Source organism: Phaethon aethereus, assembly GCF_964289735.1.
Source record: "Phaethon aethereus genome assembly, chromosome: 3".
NCBI lineage: Eukaryota > Metazoa > Chordata > Aves > Phaethontiformes > Phaethontidae > Phaethon > Phaethon aethereus.
The window spans coordinates 111,690,998-111,709,085 of NC_138576.1; the positions used below are offsets into that span (position 1 = coordinate 111,690,998).

Here is an 18,088-nt window from a genome sequence, read left to right on the forward strand (position 1 = left end):
CTCAGAAGAGGGGGAAAAGAGACATTTAGAAAACGTGTATGTTTTAAAGAAACTGTAACTTGTGCCATGATGCCTGCCCACAGCTTACCTCTCCCCAGCTTCTGTAGGACACCCTCAGCCCACTCACTGCCCAACACCCCCTGCAAGGCGGCACAGCCCCCCGCCCCTAGCCCCTCTCCTGCATCTCCCCAGGGGTGCCCCAAGGTGCTGGGAGGCAGTCAGAGGGCACCGGTCACCTCGCCACATCCGTCCATTGCACGGGAGAGCGCAGGGGACTACAGACAAGATGCATCCCTGAGTTGGGAAGAAAATGTCAGTGCAGCTGGGGAGATTTCTGCTCTCATGCGACTGGGGGTCTGAGCTTGACCTGGACGCCTCCGGTATCTGCCATTGCACCAGCAGCTACCAGAGACTTGTCAAAGGGCCACCTGGTAGCTCGGCACCTACAGCGTGCACCGGCACCTACAGTGAGCTGCACATCCTCCGATAACCCCACCGCATCCTCTGGGCTAGCAGGGCCTGGTCCCTCATTCTCTGCTTCCTGAGTCAAGCCATCTAATCCTATAGCCCCAGTGCTTCCAAAGCCCATCTCTTACTTTGTGAGTAAATATCTATATATGCACATCTCTTATTTTCTAAGCATGCATATAACTGTATTATTTCCCTCTTTACCATCACAAATTGCATTTACAGATGGGTTTTTCTTCTTTTGGTACCTATGCAAGCTTCCTGGAGAACATGAGCTCAAGATAGAAAACTTTTGAAAAACACTTCCTTTTATGTTTTTTATTACTTTTTAAAAGCCTACATCAAAACATACTGTCGGCAGCCATAAACTCCGTAGAGCAAATCCCGTTCTTCAGACACACTGGATAAAACCAATGCCACCCGCACGTCCACCTCTGCCTCCACCTGCCCCACTCAACATCAAGCCTTCACCCGGCATTCCGGTCCAAAACGTCCTGGAGGTTTTTCGCCACGTGCTGAGGCTGGCTGGCGGCGTGCTCCTCCAGCTTGGAGCCCATCACTCCGTAGAGGCTCTTTGCAAACTCGGCGACCACAGCCCTGACGTTGCCGCTTCGGACAGGCAGGACCTTGTTTCCCAGGAAGAACCAGAGCACGGGCAGGGCGTAGCGCTTGACGGCTTGGGGTTTCCGGGGGTAAACAGATGCCACGAGCACTGCCGGGTGAGACACACGAGCTTAATGCAAACAACCTTAATGCAAACAAGTACGTACCTTCATTTTTGGTGCTTGGAAGCCTTTTCTGGCTAATAGCAGCAAGCACAAAGAGCCTGATGATCCAGAAACAGGCAACAGTGGCTGAGTAGCCACTGAACAGAACCACCAACCTCTGAAGACCTTGAGTCCTCCAAATCAGAGGCTTTGTAACCGTGATAGACTTAGCAAAATGAATCGTACACATTTTGTAAATCATTTCGCTATCTGCTTCTGCATTACACATGACAAAAATGTCAAAGCGCTGTTTGTTCCCATTCAGAAGTTGTCTAAAGCAGCTGCTGAAGATTTTGAAATGCAGCTCAGAGAGGTAACTGAAAGATTTCTAATGAAACGGGTGATTACTTTTTGGTGACCTTTGATGGAAAATGCCCAGAGTCTAATCTGGCAGTCCCCTTTGCTCAGTGGCACACAGCAAACGGCAGTGTTATACCAGCACTCTTCAAAACTCCAGCCCACAAAAGATGCGTGCTGCTTGTGGGTTTTATTAGAAACACCAGTGACTAACCGATGTCTTTGGCAGAACGGTCTAAGTTGGGCTTTTTTCCCCTCATACTTGGTGGCTTGTAACGAACAGCTGTTTCACACTTCAGGATGGCTTAGCTTATTACCCAGACCCCATTGCCATGGCAGGTGAGCATCTCACACTTTTAATGGCATTTACCCTCACCATGTTCCCTGAAACACAGGAACGGAGAGAGAAAAATCTTACGCAGGGGGCTGAAATTTAACCAAAAATAAGCGTTCCCTCTCAATCTCTACACATTCCCTCTACATTTTCTCTACGCTGTTACTCTCGCATCGCTCATCAACATTTAAACAGCTACTGGAAGCACCTAACAACAATTCTGGGAAGCAGGAAAATGGTTATAGTTATTTTGCAATAGGAGTTAATTGGAGCTTAAATGCTATTAAACACAGTGGTCACTGTGGAGCTTCAGAAAAGAAAGAGCTGTCTGTTCCCACTAAATCCCAGAGAGAACATCCGCTCTCTCTAAAGTAGACCCAATTTATGTTCAACTGCTTTATTTGAAAAAGAGATTAAAATAACTGTAAAACTGAAAAAATAGTCTTCTCTCATATATTGAGATTATAATTTTTTTTCCATTGCTTGGCTACTGCTGATGCAGCAAGCTACCATTAGAAATCAATTATTAGCTGCATTTGTAGCATCGGACACTGCTGGTATAGAAATGGACTGTTTGCACATCCTGAAATGCTCAGAGTCCAATGTCCTACCTGAAGTAGAGGCGGGGACCCCTCGTGGGTTGGGCTGACCTGCCCACTTTGCCCCTCCGCCCCCACATCCTGCCTCGCACAAAATCCTTGCCTGTAATATGCGTGTTGAGTTTTCTCCTATGATATGACCTCCAGGCTCTGCAGGATTCAGCCTCAAAAGTTTCCAACAGGAAAACCAGAATCTCGTGATGACAAAACAAACGGACCCTCAGAAATAGCCGTTGCCACAGTTTTTTCTAAAGGATGGTCTTTCACTTTAGAAAGGGGACCTCTTACCGACCTCCATGACCTTTACTGTACTGTCCTTCAAAGAGAGGAGGCAGCCAGGGTATTTTCAGCCCCTCTCTTTCCTGGAGGCACGTCCTGAGATGGCCCAGTGAGAGCTCGGCGCTGGAGCCCAGGTGCCATCCCCGTCTCACATGCTGCTCCCCTCCGCAGCAGCCAGGCAAACCGACCCTGCCACATACACCTGTTATGCGTATTTTGCAGGAGGGACACGCTCAGGGCCTTCTGGTGTTTGATGAGCTACTGCACTGTCTGTTCAGAGGCATTCCCTCTAAATAGTCCCTCGGAAGACTTCTGGACTTAGAAGCGGAGGTGAAGCAGGCGGTACCTGAGAGACGTTCTGTGACATCTAGCAGAGCTTGGCCGCTGAGGAAACACACTCGCTGGGCAAGTGCTTGCAGCACCAATGTTTTATCTGAAAGAGAAACATTTATTTCTCGTATAACTCACCTGAGGTTATAAGAAAGAAAAAAAGGAGGGTGGGCACAAAGGTAACTGCATTTTGTAAACTAAAATTCTACCAGTTTGAGAGCCCTTTTCTTCTTCTTTCCTTCAAGCTTTCTTGGGAGGATTTTAAATTCAAAAAGAAAAGCTTTCATGTCACATTTCTAAATCCAAGGTTGACTGCTGTGTGAGGAGCTGTGTTAAACATTTCACATTAGGGCCCTCAAGATTTAATTCACATGTAAGTAGCGAAAAGGTTTTGCGTCCCAGCGATTGGCAAAAGTGGCCTCCTCCTTCCTCAAAGGAAAAGGGTGAGAAGGCTCAAAAGTCCACCCACCCATCCATTCACACTTTAAAGATAAGCTGGTGCTAAATCCTTAAGCTGCCTGTTGCGGTCTATGGGCAAGTCGCCAAGTTACTCTTACAAGAGAGAATTACTGCTTATTGCCAACAACCATTCGCTCTGGGGTCTCTTGTAGCACCTCTGAAATAAGGTCTTGGCAGAGAGACGGGAAAATGAACTGATTTCGCAATAATTGGCTGTCGTATCTATTTTAGTTTTTCCTGTGCTGCCTGTGTGTTGATTTGGGGTCTTGTTATAATTGCTGAACTGTTGCCTGGATTGCTCTGCAAGCCTCTGGTCTTACGGCTCTGATAAGCCAAGCAAAGCTTTTCTTGGAGGCAGAAAGCTCGTGGGATGCGCTACGATACCTCGTGGGGTCACCAGGAGGGGCACCAATAAAGCAGGCAACCTCCTTCTGTGTGAACCACTGCAGAGCCAAAGCCCAAAGTGGTTTTAAGTAGCACCCTGCTATTAAGTGCCCCTATTGGCATAAGATCTAAAAAGGAAGTCCCTAATGATCAAGTTCTTGCAAGTGTGCAGTAAAGAACAGATCCTGCCATCCTAATTAAACTTCTGCATTGGGAATTACACTCTTCTCATTCACCTTTTTAAGCGGACACTTCACTTTTTGCCTCACACTCTTGCAGTGCTGGCAGACGCCGTTTCTCACTTGCTGCTCCTCCCCAGAGAGATACCTTACAGCTGCTTCTGGTCACCGCTGCAGCGATGACACTGGTAGCACAAGTATTGCCAGTGTGCTGCTGAATCTACACCAGAAGATCAAGAGGGAAACCCACACCTGGATTCATCTCACCAAACTTGAAACACTTCACTGAGGATTCAGTGGGCAGACATAAACATGTCCAGCAAGCTATACAGAGCAGCCTGAGTCTCCCTCCCTGGTGGAAATGTGTGCCGAAAGAAAGCCAGGCAACGTCAACACTTCTCCACTAAATCCTTGCAGCCGGATCCTCCAGGGGATCCAGCTGCCTAAAATAAAGTGCATACAAATAACTTCAGAGTCACAGAGAATACCACTTGCTACAGGCTTGCGTCTGGTTTTCAACTGTGTCTCCTTGCTGCAATCAACCCAGGGAGCCCGTTGACCCAAGGAGCTAACTTCAGGACAGTATCTCCATGTGCTTGTACCCACCTGCGTACAATCTCTAGAGCAGATCACAAGGGAATAATTCCAAACACACTGACCAAAAAGTAGCTGTTAAAGGCTGTTTTGATGAGCTACAAAGACACCAAGGTACGCTTCTGTAGCATTACCCGTGAAGGGACATGCCACTGTATGTGCCAGTCCACAGCATGCAAAGGCATCGCTTGTGGACAGCGATGAGGAATGGGCTGGAGGTGCCCTCTGCAGGGCAGAGGTGCTCCCAGCCAGAACGAGCCTGGGGATCCCCGAGAGCTTCAGCAGGCAGCAGAGGACATGCTGCACAACCTGCAGCAGGCCATATGGTTCAGGACACAGGGCAGGTCAGGACCTCAGCCTCTCCCTACTGCAGGTACATGTTTTATATCAACAGGCATACTTGCAGCCCCATGCTCAAGCATCCAGAAATGGGGACGATAATGGGCTCCTTACACATCTGGAGGAAGGGAGCTAAGGCACTTGTAACCCCACACACGTGGAGACCGCCAGGCTGACTATGGAACAAGCATGTCATCCTTCATCTGCTCTCCACTATGGCATTTCATTACACAGTTGCTTATTAAATTCAAGGTCTCAGTCTTTGAATTCAAAAGGACATTTTCCTTTAGGCTTGGCATGGCTAAACTACTGCCCAAAACTGCAGAATGAGTAGCTGAGTCCAAAGCTTTTCATGCTGGGGTCAACAAAAGCCAGACGCATCTGCTTGGGACAGCCACCACTGCCAGAGCATGGAACAAACAGAGAGCAAAGAGCCTCCACCACCCTTCTCACCATGTGTTTCAAAGAAAAAGCACATTCCTTTCATCTTGTTTTAGTGGTTATAAACCTAACAGAATGCAAGTATTAGAAAACCAATTCAATAAAAACAAGAGGCATGCAGTTTCCCAGGACGGAGGGGGAAAAACAGTCATGAGAGATGCTAGTCACTTCCCTCATGCTCTTCCAGCAGGAACTTAAAGAATCCCTGTAATGTCCTCTCTACTGAATTAATATCAGACTCTGGATCCAGGTGATAAGCAGCATCCATTCCGCTGCACATCACAACACGATACAACACATTTGGATAGAAAGAATGCGAACCGGACTTCATAAATTTCTTGCAGCAGCTGCATGGCAGCACGGATGACAACAGCTATCAAGAGACATGATGTTCACTTGACTCTGAGATGGAGAAGCCGCAGCTGAGGAGAGTCAATGTCAGAGGGCAGCCTTACCTAGGTGAGAAATGGATGCCTCCAGCGCTTTCACAGCTGCAGCATAAATCCCCGCGTGCTTGGAGTTGAGGTTGTCAGTGACTGCTGCTACCAGACAGACCAGCACGGGGTGTAAGCTGTCTTTGAGCAAGGGTGTTATCAAAGCCAGCACCTCCAGTGCCTGCCTGTTCACTTTCTTGTTGCAATCCTGAAGTCTCAGGACAAAGCCATCAAAAATCTGTTAAGAAAACAAATTACATGAAAGCTGGATTAAAATGTCTTTGTTTCAAGAAGGGATGCAGGAACAAGTACGCAGCAATGCAAAAGATGAATGTGATCCTTTGTGTGAGTTCAGCACTTGCTAGCACAATTGCACTGTTTTCCCACGGGTTACTCACTGTAGTGGTTGCCCAGCCTCATGCTGGTTGAAGAGGTTTTCATATTTTATTGATAGGTTTGGGTGGAGACAGCATAGTTCCTATGGTGTTTCCTTTCCCCATAGACCATTAAATTAACCCCACTGTAATAATGCCAAATACTATCTGTGCTATAGAGGTACGAAAAGAGGTATTTACGATGCCCATTTTTCCATAAAGTTGACCCAAGTAATGAGGGTCGTTTGGATTTAGCCAAAACTGTGGCCAGATGAGATCCAAGTTTTGTTCTCTCTGTCTCAGAACCTGCACCTTCTGGACCCAGAACTCTTCAGGACCCAGACCATTTCTCTAGCCAAGAGGTAGACTTCTGCAGTTTAGTGCGCTGTGCAGTTCTCATTAGAGCAGGTTCAGTTCCTTGACAGCCACATTATCAGGCACATTTTCTAAAAAAGGGGGAAAAAGCAGCTGCTGGGAGGGGAAGGAAGAGAAAATCTGTCTCGACCCATTTTCCTCCTCTTTCCAAAGGGAAAAAAAGGACCCCCAGGAAGGGTGAGAACCGCCTTTCCCAAGCCAGAAAGGGATGAGGACAGCATAGAATTGGCAGAGTTGTATCTGCACAAGACAAGATAAAGTCTACAGGAGCATTTTTAAATCAACCCAGCCTGATACTTCTCTCCCCCATGCCAACCCATTTTTCTTCTGGAGAAGAATTGCCAAGCTTTCAGTGGCTGGATTTCCTTTATTTCAACCTAAGTGGTAGTCGGAGACAGCAGAAGCTACAGCAACAGGAAATTCCGTCATCGTCTCCTGAACAGCACCAACAGGCACATGCCAGAGAAATACATTTGGACTGAAATTACTTGCCCTGAAGCCTGGAGTTGAATTCAGTTATTCTGGGAAAGAAGGGACGGGCCTGGTCCAAATAACTAGTACGTCGTGCCAAGATACACTGCATTAACTTTGCTGGTACGGGCTTGGGCAGGGAGCTAACGGGAAGGGAGCCATAGAGATGCCCTACCTACCTGGACAATGTTAGCGGAGATGAACTTGGGGCTTTGTTTGCAGTGATGGAGGAGGAGCATCACTCCCTCTATTCGAGTCTGAAATTCCTTGGCTGTCAGGAGCTTGCAAAGCTCCTCGAGCTGTTCAATTTCTTCCGTACTCCGAAATGACGTGTGACGGACTGTCTGACGGGGTAAGACGGGCATGTCAGAGCCAGACCTGAAACTGGAAAACAAAACCAAGGTAAGACCTTTTGGTGACAATATCTTCGGCTAATTGTGAGGAAAACATCTCAAGGAGACTTCCTATTGATGTGATTTCAGCTAGATCCTGAGATGAAAAGCAACTTGAATCTCATGACAATCACTGCAGGAGACAATCTGCAAGTAACATTGCTAGTGCTTACTCAGGAAAGCCCAGGCACCAAAGATGGGCTTCACCTCATTTAGCTTCAGATGTCTTCACAGGTACTCATTTAGCATCCTTTGTGGGGAAAACTAGGCACTGCTTCAAAGTTGAAATGCCTCATCTTATGGGAGATGTCTGTATTGTAAGGAAATTAATTACTCTGGAGAAGTATCTCTCCAACAGGTATGGGAATCTGGATCGATAGCTCAGATGCATCTGCATGGATGAATCCTACCCAGAGAGATTAAAGGGCATATCTGAAAGGATCCAGAGGCTCAGGAACACAGGGAAAAACAGAAGCCAAACGTCCCACCACTATGCTCACATTATTGCTTCCCTAGGGACAAGGTCAACAGCTTAACAACCCCATGGGAACAATTCTCTTGAATCAGCCTCTCTCTGCCATGAGCATGGGGAGATCCTAATTATGCTCGTGAGGTATGTGGTCACCTTCCTGCCACCACTGTGCACAACAGAACTAAATAAATCCACTCTGGTATCAGAGGAGAACAGGTACAAGTAGCTCTCCCGCTGCAATGGGGAGACAGCAAGGACCAAATTCCTGCCTTGTACGCTGATTGCAGCACAGGAGAACAAAGCCCTGCTGTCCATCAGCCAAGCAGTAATGGGTCTGAGTGGCATGAATAGCTACAGAAAACGTCCATGTTGAGACGCCTGTTGACCAGAACTGCTCAGGATTTGTCTTTGAGGGTCAGAGAGCCATGATTCAGCCAGGCCAAACCACATGCCTGGAAAGTGCTGCGTTTGGGAATGGCATGTCTTGATGGTCAACGTCTTGATTCTAGAGTGGGACTTCTCATCAAACCACCCGCCTAAAAAAGACTCTCCACTCAGATAAGAATACCCTGACTGAAATTACTTGTCCCAAGTCAAACAGCAGAGACATGGCCCTCTCACAGCCTCCACAACACTGTCCTCACCACTGCACTGGATCTCCTGAGCTGTAACTGGTGGCTGTCTCTTCCTCTCTCTCACTTTTTGTGGAAAACCCTCCAGAGAACTTGTGTTCAGCCTAATGCAGAAGTAGACATTTTTTTATCATACAAGACTTGTGGGACAAGGAAACAATCTCTGGCACACCTTGTCTCCACCGGAAAGATTTTACTGAGGAAGAGACATGTAAAGCTTGCCATGTGCTTTGACAGGTATAACAGAAGTGCTCAGTACCCTCTCTCAGAAGCCAAGTTGCCCTGGGGCGTCATCAAGCCGCTCTTCTTAGCCCTCCCGGGGTCCTTGGCTGATGGACGTTCACATTTATGGTCTTCTATTCCCTACAGATACAAAAAAAAACCCCATCAATCTAGAGAAGACAAAAGAGGCAATGACTTGTTGAAAACAGAAGTTATGACCAGGATCACTGCTACCAAGAAAGGGTTAGGGAAACATTTCACAGCTTAGAGAGGGAGACTGACCAGAGACTCAGTGATGTCTACTCTTTGTTTTTAATAACCCAATGCAGGTTTGAGGTGCTACCATAATGGGCAGCAGTATAAAATCCTGAATTCACTACTCTTGAGCACAAATGGGACTAATGCAAACTGGTAGGGAACAAGCCTTCTCAAAGGGAATAGTGGGAAACTTTTGGGCTCTCTGGGGGTTGGCGTGTTGTGTTGGGAGTTGACTTGGTTCACAGTCACTCTCCCTACTCCTGCACAAATGCACATTCCTTTCGAAAATGTAAATGGAGAGGAATGAGAAAAAAAAAATGGACGATGAATTCTCAAAGCTTCTTCCAGCTCCCCACTGCACGACAGCAGGGCAGTGTTCCCAGAATACAGACAGTATATGTACTCATTATGGTTGCCTTGGGCATCTTTTGGAGAGTTGGAAATTTTCTTGGCACTACTACTTCCTTCGTCTGTTGCAAAGACGTTACTTTCAGAAGCGCTATTCTCACTTCCTTGCTTTATTTGGGCGGTACTCTTCAGGGGTTTTATGCTTGAAGGTAAAACCATTTTCTCCTACTTCCCTTTCCTGTTTGTGGCTGATATTCAAAATAGACCCACTTTATTTCTACTGATAATACTTCTTTGCTTTCTGCGGATAAACAGCCTGAGGATCAACAGTTCATTACAGAAGCAAAATGATTCAGCAAAAGAACAACAAGATAGATAAATATTAGGTATGCTTAATCTCATATTAGCAATCCCAGTACTTGCAAAAAGGAGACATTTCTCCTGCCAAGCACTTACTTTCTGCTTAAGTGTTGCCATAACATCTTCCAAGTCACGTGAGGGGACAGACTGTTTCAAATGCCGATCAAATTTTTGATGACTCATCAATAGATTCAGCATCTTCCGTCCATAACACCTAACACAGGAAAGAGAGAAGTCAGTACAGGCTATGACTGTCTTTTCTGCCTTGTGAACAAACAAGGGAAAAGTGTTGATAGAATAAGCTGACATTTTAAACTCGTTATGTGCAATGCCTTCATGAGAAAGTGTTACCTATCCAGCAAAGAGAGATATTTACCTCCACTGGTCGCCACTGCACAGTGCTGCCAGCTGAACACAAGAGGCAGGAGGAGAACACGGGGTGACAGGAAGATACAGTTTCACTCTGCAGATGTGGCTATGCTTCTGTGGGATCAAAGGGTCCCGTGGGACGAGCGAAGCACATCTCCTGCTTTGCTGTCAAGGCTTATTTGCAGGGTCTTCCTGCCATTGCACAGTAATTTACCTTCCTTCAACTGACAGAGAAGCTAGGACAAGTCGCCTCCTGCTTAGTTAATATTATTGTATACTAGACGTATGCCCATGCTCTCATGTTCTTAGCATGTGTCAATGGCAATTTAATAACAAAAGTAGGGGGATTTTAGTGGTTTGGTTTGGTTTTGCTACTATGACACTACAGCTATCTTCAAGAGAGAATTTGGAAGTTGTTCAGCCACAGACAACAACATTATACACGCATTGGAAAGAAAAATTTGTGACTATCAGAGGCAACTAAATCTGCAGAAGAGGTTTAGAAAGACTGAGTACATTCTCTGAAGACAGCTCAAATTTTTCGAGCACAGTCTTAACCTTACCAGAAATAAATGCTTGGGATCTTTCAGTGATGAACAGTGGCCAACGCTTCAGCTTTGCATTACACACAGAAGACCAAACAAATTGTTTGATTGACTGATCTGAGATCAGTTGATCTGATTAAGAAATATTGAAGTCCAGGAATTTGGCAACTGTTCTTGCTGGGCAACCTCACATTACCCAGTACACTCATTTCCCCGGACAACATTATCCCCTCAGTGAAATAACTTTCTTAATATTTACCTTCCACTCTTTTTTGGTTTTGTCATTTATAGTCAGACTTCAAAGAGTTTTTTAATTTCAGGAGGTGAAATGAAGAGCCTCACCTTGTGTCCTGATGACGGTCCTGAGCAAGCTTCACCACCGTGCACACCAGCAGCTCGGTGTTGTCATGCGGGCCCGACAGGAGCTTCTCAGCTCCGATTTGCTCCATTGCGGTCAGGAGGTGTTCGGCTGCACACTTCCGCACCAGGACGTTGCGGTGCCTGGATACAAGAGAACAAACACCGGTGCAGAGGGAAAAGGAGGGCCAGAAGCACAGGCCTTGGTCATAGTGTTGTCCCTGTCATTGCTGGGGGAAGGAGGCTTGTCCAAAGCAGGACAACAAAGCTGGTGAAGGGTCTAGAGCACAAGGGTCTTCTGGGGAGCGGCTGAGGGAACGGAGGTTGTTTAGGCTGCAGAAAAGGAGGCTGAGGGGAGACCTTATCGTTCTCTACAGCTACACAAAAGGAGGATGTAGCAAGGTGGATGTTGGTCTCTTCTCCCAAGGGACAATCAATGGGACAAGAAGAAATGGCCTAAAATTGGATATTAGGAAAAATTTCTTCACCAAAAGGGATGTCAAGCATTGCAACAGGCTGCCCAGGTACCTGGTGGTATTTAAAGGACGTGTAGATGTGGTGCTTAGGGACATGGCTTAGTGGTGGACTTGATGGTCTAAAAGTTCTTCTCCACCCTAAATGATTCTGGGGCACTGGAAATGGCACTGTACAGAGGGACTCCCTGCAAGGAAGAGGGTGGAATTCAATCTCCCTGGACTATCTGATGCTCAATTGCTTTCCCAAAATTAACTCTGAGAAAGAGGGAAATGAAAGCCAATTCATGCTGAGACGCCAGAGGGCTCCCACTACGCAGACAGAGCTGCAGCAGGATTGAGGCTTATTCCACCTGTTTATGTCCACATCTGCAGACCCTTCGAAAAAACAAATGGGGAGAAAGACCCTATGGGGCATGAAGCTGTAGAATACCCAGCAATGCAGCCAGCTTGTTCTTTGAGGCGTGGAAAGAGGTACGTTTAACTGTTTTACTCTTTCCAAAAGATGAGGAAAGGAGAGCAGTCATTGTAGCCAGGTTGTCCTTTCTAGAGAGTGCCTATTTGAAGCTGTCAGGCACAGCACTCATATTTTAAGGCAGCATTTGCTTCCGCTACCCCACAGTAGTCGGCCTGTGAAGGCGCCTGTAAAGTGATGACTGACTGACTGACTCACCATCTCAAGGCTAACATGCAGCATCAATTGGAATAGAAAGTGGAGCTCTAAGGACACAACAGTCAGACAGACTCCTCTGGGCAGGAGCTGCACCTGCTGAGCAGCTGTGTCGCACCCTGCGGCTTCTGCCCCACGTGCTCCATGTCCCAGCAATCAGCCTCCTTATTGCTCAAGTTAATGTCACAATGACGATGCATGGTTTTTGCCAGCGCCTCTGTGGTTAGCGTTGTGGAGTAGCAAAGCGTGCTCGCTGCTGGAACTGCCATTGTCCCTCTTCCCGCAAAGCCACAAGGCTATATCAGCACTCTTTGCAGGGACTTTCACTTCCCCATCGTTCACCACATCTAGGCAGCGTTGACAGACTCTGAGAACAAATAGGCTGTAGCAGGGCAGGAGTAGCTGACAAGCGGAAGGGAGCGAGGTTGAGCCGAGAATCAAATCACCGAGTTCACAGAAGATGCAGGAGAAAGGGCCCTTTCCTCCCATCATTCCCCTTCTGCCTCCTGTCCCTTCCCTCTAGCCACACAATTTAAGGTCAAGGATATGCCTAAGAGAAGAACGACGTACTGGACTCCACTAGCCATGAGAGCAGTCATTGCTCGTGCAGGAGTCACGCTCCCCACCATGATCCTCAGGGATCGATTGGCTGTTTTCTGAATGAACTCGCTGGAGTCCCCCATCTTCTGGAGCAAGACCCGAGCAACCTCATCCACCTCGTGGTCCATGTGTTTCTTCATGGTCCTGAAGAGCTCTCCAAGTGTGCTGATGGCAAAGCGAGACACCTTCGAGCGGAGGTTGTTCACCTGGGCAAGTCATGAGAGGAAACATAAGAATCACCTTGTAAAGAAGATCAGTTCCCCTAGATAAAAGTCCCAGGAAACAACAAGACTTCTTGCTGTGTCCAGGTGGAACGTCAGAGCACAGTAAAAGCAGAAGACCACAAGCACAGGAAACACCCTCACTCCGACAGCAACTTCTTCTCTGGCCTCAGGCCCCCCTACACAGTACCATTTCAATGAGACAGCAGCCCTAAAAAATACTGTTTCACCTAGAACCAATGTGATACTTAGCCCGTAATGTAGACTGCTTTGATTTTTAGGCCTTAAGATGGAAAACAAAAAATTAAAGCAAGGGCTGTTTTTAAACTATAAAGGCACAATTCATAAAGACAAGAGAGAGGAAAAGTAGCACTGTCCTCCTGTCTAAAAATGCAGCACTGGCAGCTTGAGCACCCAACCAGGACACAGCAAATACAAGTCTCAAGCAAATACAGGGCTCAAGTCTACAGACTAATTTGCAGCAGGGGCTTGAGTCCATCTGCAGCAGTCACCTGCAGTCCATTAGTCATCTGATGTAAAAATCAGATGAGCTAAGCTGAAAGGGCTGCTCCTAACCCTCATCTCAGAGTGGGGGAATCTGAGCCCTGCATATCTCAACAGAAAGGTTTGAAGAGTCCCACAACACAAGGGGCATCCAAGCCTCCAACACCATTAAACATTGGATAGAAGGACTGATTTATAATGACACCTAGCTCAAAGAGGAGAGAGGCAGATGCCTTACATACCAGTGAATATAGCTAGATGTACAGACAGATCATGTAGGTAGGTGACATAGCTATTAGTAAAACGAGGTCTAAAAACAGGAGTGAAGGCAGACACTGAGCCTTCGATGAACAAGCACATACCCGCTCTATGCTCCATATGCCCCATGTACAAGGTACATGGGACACAGTTAAACACAATGTTCTTACCTCCTTGGTAACTGCCAAGGAAACATCATGAAGTCTACAAAGAAGAACTTCTGAGTGGCAGATGGCCAGGCGTCTGATGCTGAGGAGTCCCTTCGCCTTCTGCTCCCTGAAAGGCAATTGCCAAAAAGATTGATTTTTCCCACCACCCAAGAGCTTGGCAGCACCCTCTGAAATGACAGGGTGTTGGCTCAAACAAACAAAGGGAGGTGCTTCGCATACAGCACTTAATTAAATCAGAGAACTCATTGCCACAGGATGCTGTGAAAAGCAGACATAGATCCAAAAGGCAAAGAGATGGCTGTGGCCATTAAACAAGACAGCCTTTCTGAAATCCCTGGCACACAAAGCCCCTGTGTCGCTGCTTCCTAGAAGCTGGGAGTCTGTGCCATGTTTCTGTTTCTTGCACCCTCCCTGTACCTTGTCCCTGAGATACAGTCCTGCGCGGCTGTTACTGGGGCATTTTCCCTCTTTGCCATCCCCAGAGGGCAGTTTAGGTGTGAGTCTGCATTGTCACACCGTAGCTGAGTTTGCATTCTGCAATCTAGTCCCTCTGCACACCCAAAAGCAGTATGTGCTAAAAGATTCCACATGTGGGCAAGAACAGCTAAAATGCTGCATTTTCCAGGAAGTCCCTACTTAAAATAACAGCTACAACAGCAACGTGTTATTTAAAAGTCATAAAAACACACATTTTTCAGCACTTTCTTCGTGACGGACCTGAGCTACATGAAGGCACCTGATGCAGGCACTGGCTCCCCAGGGCCGCAGGGCAGGCTGAGGACCCTCCCCACCGGGATCTCTGAGTGTAACCCAGAACCCCCACACGTGCAGCAGCTCTCTGTACCCCACACGGCACCAAACAGGAACCGGGAAGAGAAAGGGGAGAGGGGCAAAACAAAGCCATTGCACAATGAGATGCATCATGGAAGATTTTTCGGGGTTATCCCAGTGTGGATGGAGCCGTAGTGAATGTACGCTGACTCGGAAATCAAAAAGACAACCAATATCACCTGGAATTTGTAGAGTCTCCTCCTGTCTGTGTCTACTTTCAGGACACACTGTGATTATCAGCAAAACATCTTTGGCCCATAGTACGCAGTGAGGAGGAGAAAGTTTTGTTCGAGAAGTGCAAGATTCCTAAGGGATTTTTTTTCTTTTTCCTTGTCTTCTGCCACGAGTCCTTCAGGAGAAATGACAGACGGAGCATGCCTCGGTCCGTTTCTCAGAACCCACAGGCACTGCTGGGACTCACATGCAGGAGGTCACAGGGAGGCCCCGTGTCCTGCTGCTGCTGCTGCCAGCAGTGGGACCAGACATAAATCCGTACTCAGGCCCACCTGGGCCAGTGAGCGGAGGCCTCCAAATCTCTACACTCAAGGCCGCTTCCATCCTGCTTCTGGCTTCAGCCAGCAAATCATCTTGTTCCATAACTTCCTCTCTTCCCTGAAGATTTCACCTGCATCTACATGGAGCAGAAGGCAAAGCCAGGAAACAGTATGGACCCGCTGCGACTTGCACCAAGGCAAATAAAAGGCTGCTTTCACATCTTGATGCTGTGACTGCTTTGGAGTGGTTTCACTAGTTCCCTTTGGACATCGAGGCCGTCTGCGTTCAGAGGCACTAGAAAAAAACATGTCTAACTCACCGTTACACTGAGCGGGAGAAAGAGTGAACAGGGGGCTTTCTTACCAGTCGTCGCTGCTGAGCCATGCGAGCGCGTTGAGCAGTCCCTGCTGTGGGTTAGGGAAGGCTCGGGCTTCCTGGACGTTCCCACACTCTGCCTCCTCTCCCCACTCCAGGAAGTCCAGAGTAATGGCTGGCAGCGATACTGCTGTAAGGAGAGGGTCAGACACCAGCATCGCATACCCCGGGGCAAGGCACCCCACCACCGAGCAGGCTGCAACCCGCTCTCCCAGCCAAGACCACATATGGATGCAAACTGGCATTGGTTCAGACACTTCCCTGCTGCTGTGTGGCTCATTGCTTTTGCCAGCGCCCAACCATCTCCCAGTCTCCCCCAGCCGGGCACCAGCCCCTCCTGTAAACTTGAACATCGCGCACACAGAGCCAGCTCCCAAGTCCATATAGGTACCACAGCCAGCTTGCAGATTCATGGTGCTGCAGAGCCCGTGCTCACCGGGAGACAGTGCTGCCCAGCAAGACTTGCTGCCCAAGGACTAAGCTCCTGAGCTGAGCATATACCACCCTGTATCACCTCCCTGTTACCTGGAGCACTGGGGACAGAGGCACCCTGTAACTTTCTGAGGAAACACCTCCAGCTGCCCCCAGGGAGCACCAAGCCTGGACAGCCGAGTCCTGCTGGGCTCGGGTGAATCCCCAAGGAGCAACCACCAGGGAACAGTGCGATACCTGACCCTGTAAATCTGACCGTGCCTCTGTTTCCAGTTACTTCAAATATTCTAGGTAGCAGTGTGCTATCTAGAGTGCACGTACCCAACAGTGTGTTGGGATCACCCTGCATGGCTCGACCTTAAGGAGAAGGAGCTGTGGCATTGAGAAGCTGGTAAACAGCTGGATATCTGCACGGCTCGGCCTTGGCCTTGGCTGTGGTAAACAACTAAGAAGAAGCGAGGAAAACAGGAACACCTGCAAGCAGCGAATCCTGACTGTGTGAGAGGCGCATGGACAGCGCGTGATATTTTGTATATAGCCAATTGCAATAGTGTGTGTAACAAGTTGTAACCAATCATGAGTGTGTGCGCAGTGACTAAACGAGAATTATGATATATATTGGAGTCAGACAAGACAATAAACGGCTTCGGAATATAACGCTCATAGAGTTGTGAAGTCCATCTTTCTCCCGCAGCAGTGTGCTATCTAGAGTGCACGTACGTTTTGGCATGCTATTGGGAAAGTAGTAGTTTATGGATTATGCTATTTTCCAAGTGTTATGAACATTTACTCTTTCAGAGGTACCCACTGGCTGTACTTCGAAGATGCTGAGGTGAAATTTATTTGTCATCAAATGTACTTGTTTGCAGACTGTGCAATGCCTAAGCTTTCTCCTGTGGAAAAATGCAGTTTCTAGTCTAGAGAGTTGTGACAAAAAAGCCTTCCAAATGTGAACTGAGAATAAAAATATGTAAATATAGATGCAAATTGTTGGCAAACACACTCTCGTGATGATAAATACATACAAGGTGTAAGAAAATTCAGATGACAAATGCATTTGTTATGAAACCGATTTGTCATCAAAAGCACCATAGGTAAAAAATGTCATGTCATGTCTTGCACTCAAAAGCTCACTTTCTAAAGTGTAGATGAAAACATGTGAGCTGTCTAAAAGTATTGAGTAGAAAGATTGCAGAGAATCTAGATGAACTGCTAGGGACTCTGTAGGGTTTTTATGTCACCTTGCATGTTCTACAAAGTGTGGAGGATGGGGGAACTGCAAAATCCAAAATATTCAGATGGGGACTACTTTGCATTTCACAGATATCCCTGTCACTGGCATCAGTGATGTCACTGCACGTGTATGTAGATATACACATCTATATTCAATATAAATGGAGAGCCAGGTCAGACTAGTCCTGGTCAATTTGGAAAATCGGAGCAGCATCACTAGAAAAGAGCATTCAAAGCATCTTTCCTAGCTCCCTTTTTCTTAGCTCACGCTACTCAGGATCACGACACGAGGTAGGCCACCCACAAAGGAGAGACGAGAATCACTATGGACTCACTATCTGCTGTATATTTATTGCAGGTAGCGAGCAGCCTGGGAGGACCAGGCAGCCTCCCCGGTGTCGTCTGCTAAACACAGCCATCGTATTTGGCTGGGGTGACAGAAGAGGCGCTGCTGGCTCCCAGTTTGCGTTGCAGGCAGTGGCATGAGAGGGGCTAGAAGCCTTTAAGCTCTTCCAGGTGCAATAGCGTGATTGCACCAAGTCACTCATTTCCATGCAGAGACAACCCTTGCTGCAATAGTAGAAACGCTGGCTGGAGAGCCAGGCAGCAGCACAGGCAGAGGGCCAAGACGGTCAGTGGCTAATTGGTCATGGTGGCACACACATGTGCACAGTGAGCACACCCTGCCAGACTGCACCGGAGCTCAGCCCTGCAGCTACAGCTGCCTCCTGGCACCAGTGTTCTATT

General features: G+C 47.6%; 1 protein-coding gene across 1 annotated transcript in view; it reads right to left on the bottom strand.

The window, feature by feature from the left end:
* Nucleotides 1-311: 311 nt before the first annotated feature.
* LOC309404220 (TOG array regulator of axonemal microtubules protein 2-like) overlaps nucleotides 312-18,088 on the bottom strand; it is a gene marked incomplete at its 5' end in the record, with an annotated part of 29,074 nt that continues 11,297 nt past the window's right edge. Inside the window, 10 exon segments of the mRNA XM_081998608.1 lie at nucleotides 312-1,180; nucleotides 3,091-3,177; nucleotides 5,926-6,142; nucleotides 7,304-7,502; nucleotides 8,880-8,983; nucleotides 9,905-10,022; nucleotides 11,065-11,223; nucleotides 12,793-13,028; nucleotides 13,976-14,081; nucleotides 15,665-15,806. Coding sequence (XP_081854734.1) covers nucleotides 936-1,180; nucleotides 3,091-3,177; nucleotides 5,926-6,142; nucleotides 7,304-7,502; nucleotides 8,880-8,983; nucleotides 9,905-10,022; nucleotides 11,065-11,223; nucleotides 12,793-13,028; nucleotides 13,976-14,081; nucleotides 15,665-15,806 — 1,613 coding nt within the window. The 3' untranslated portion in view covers nucleotides 312-935.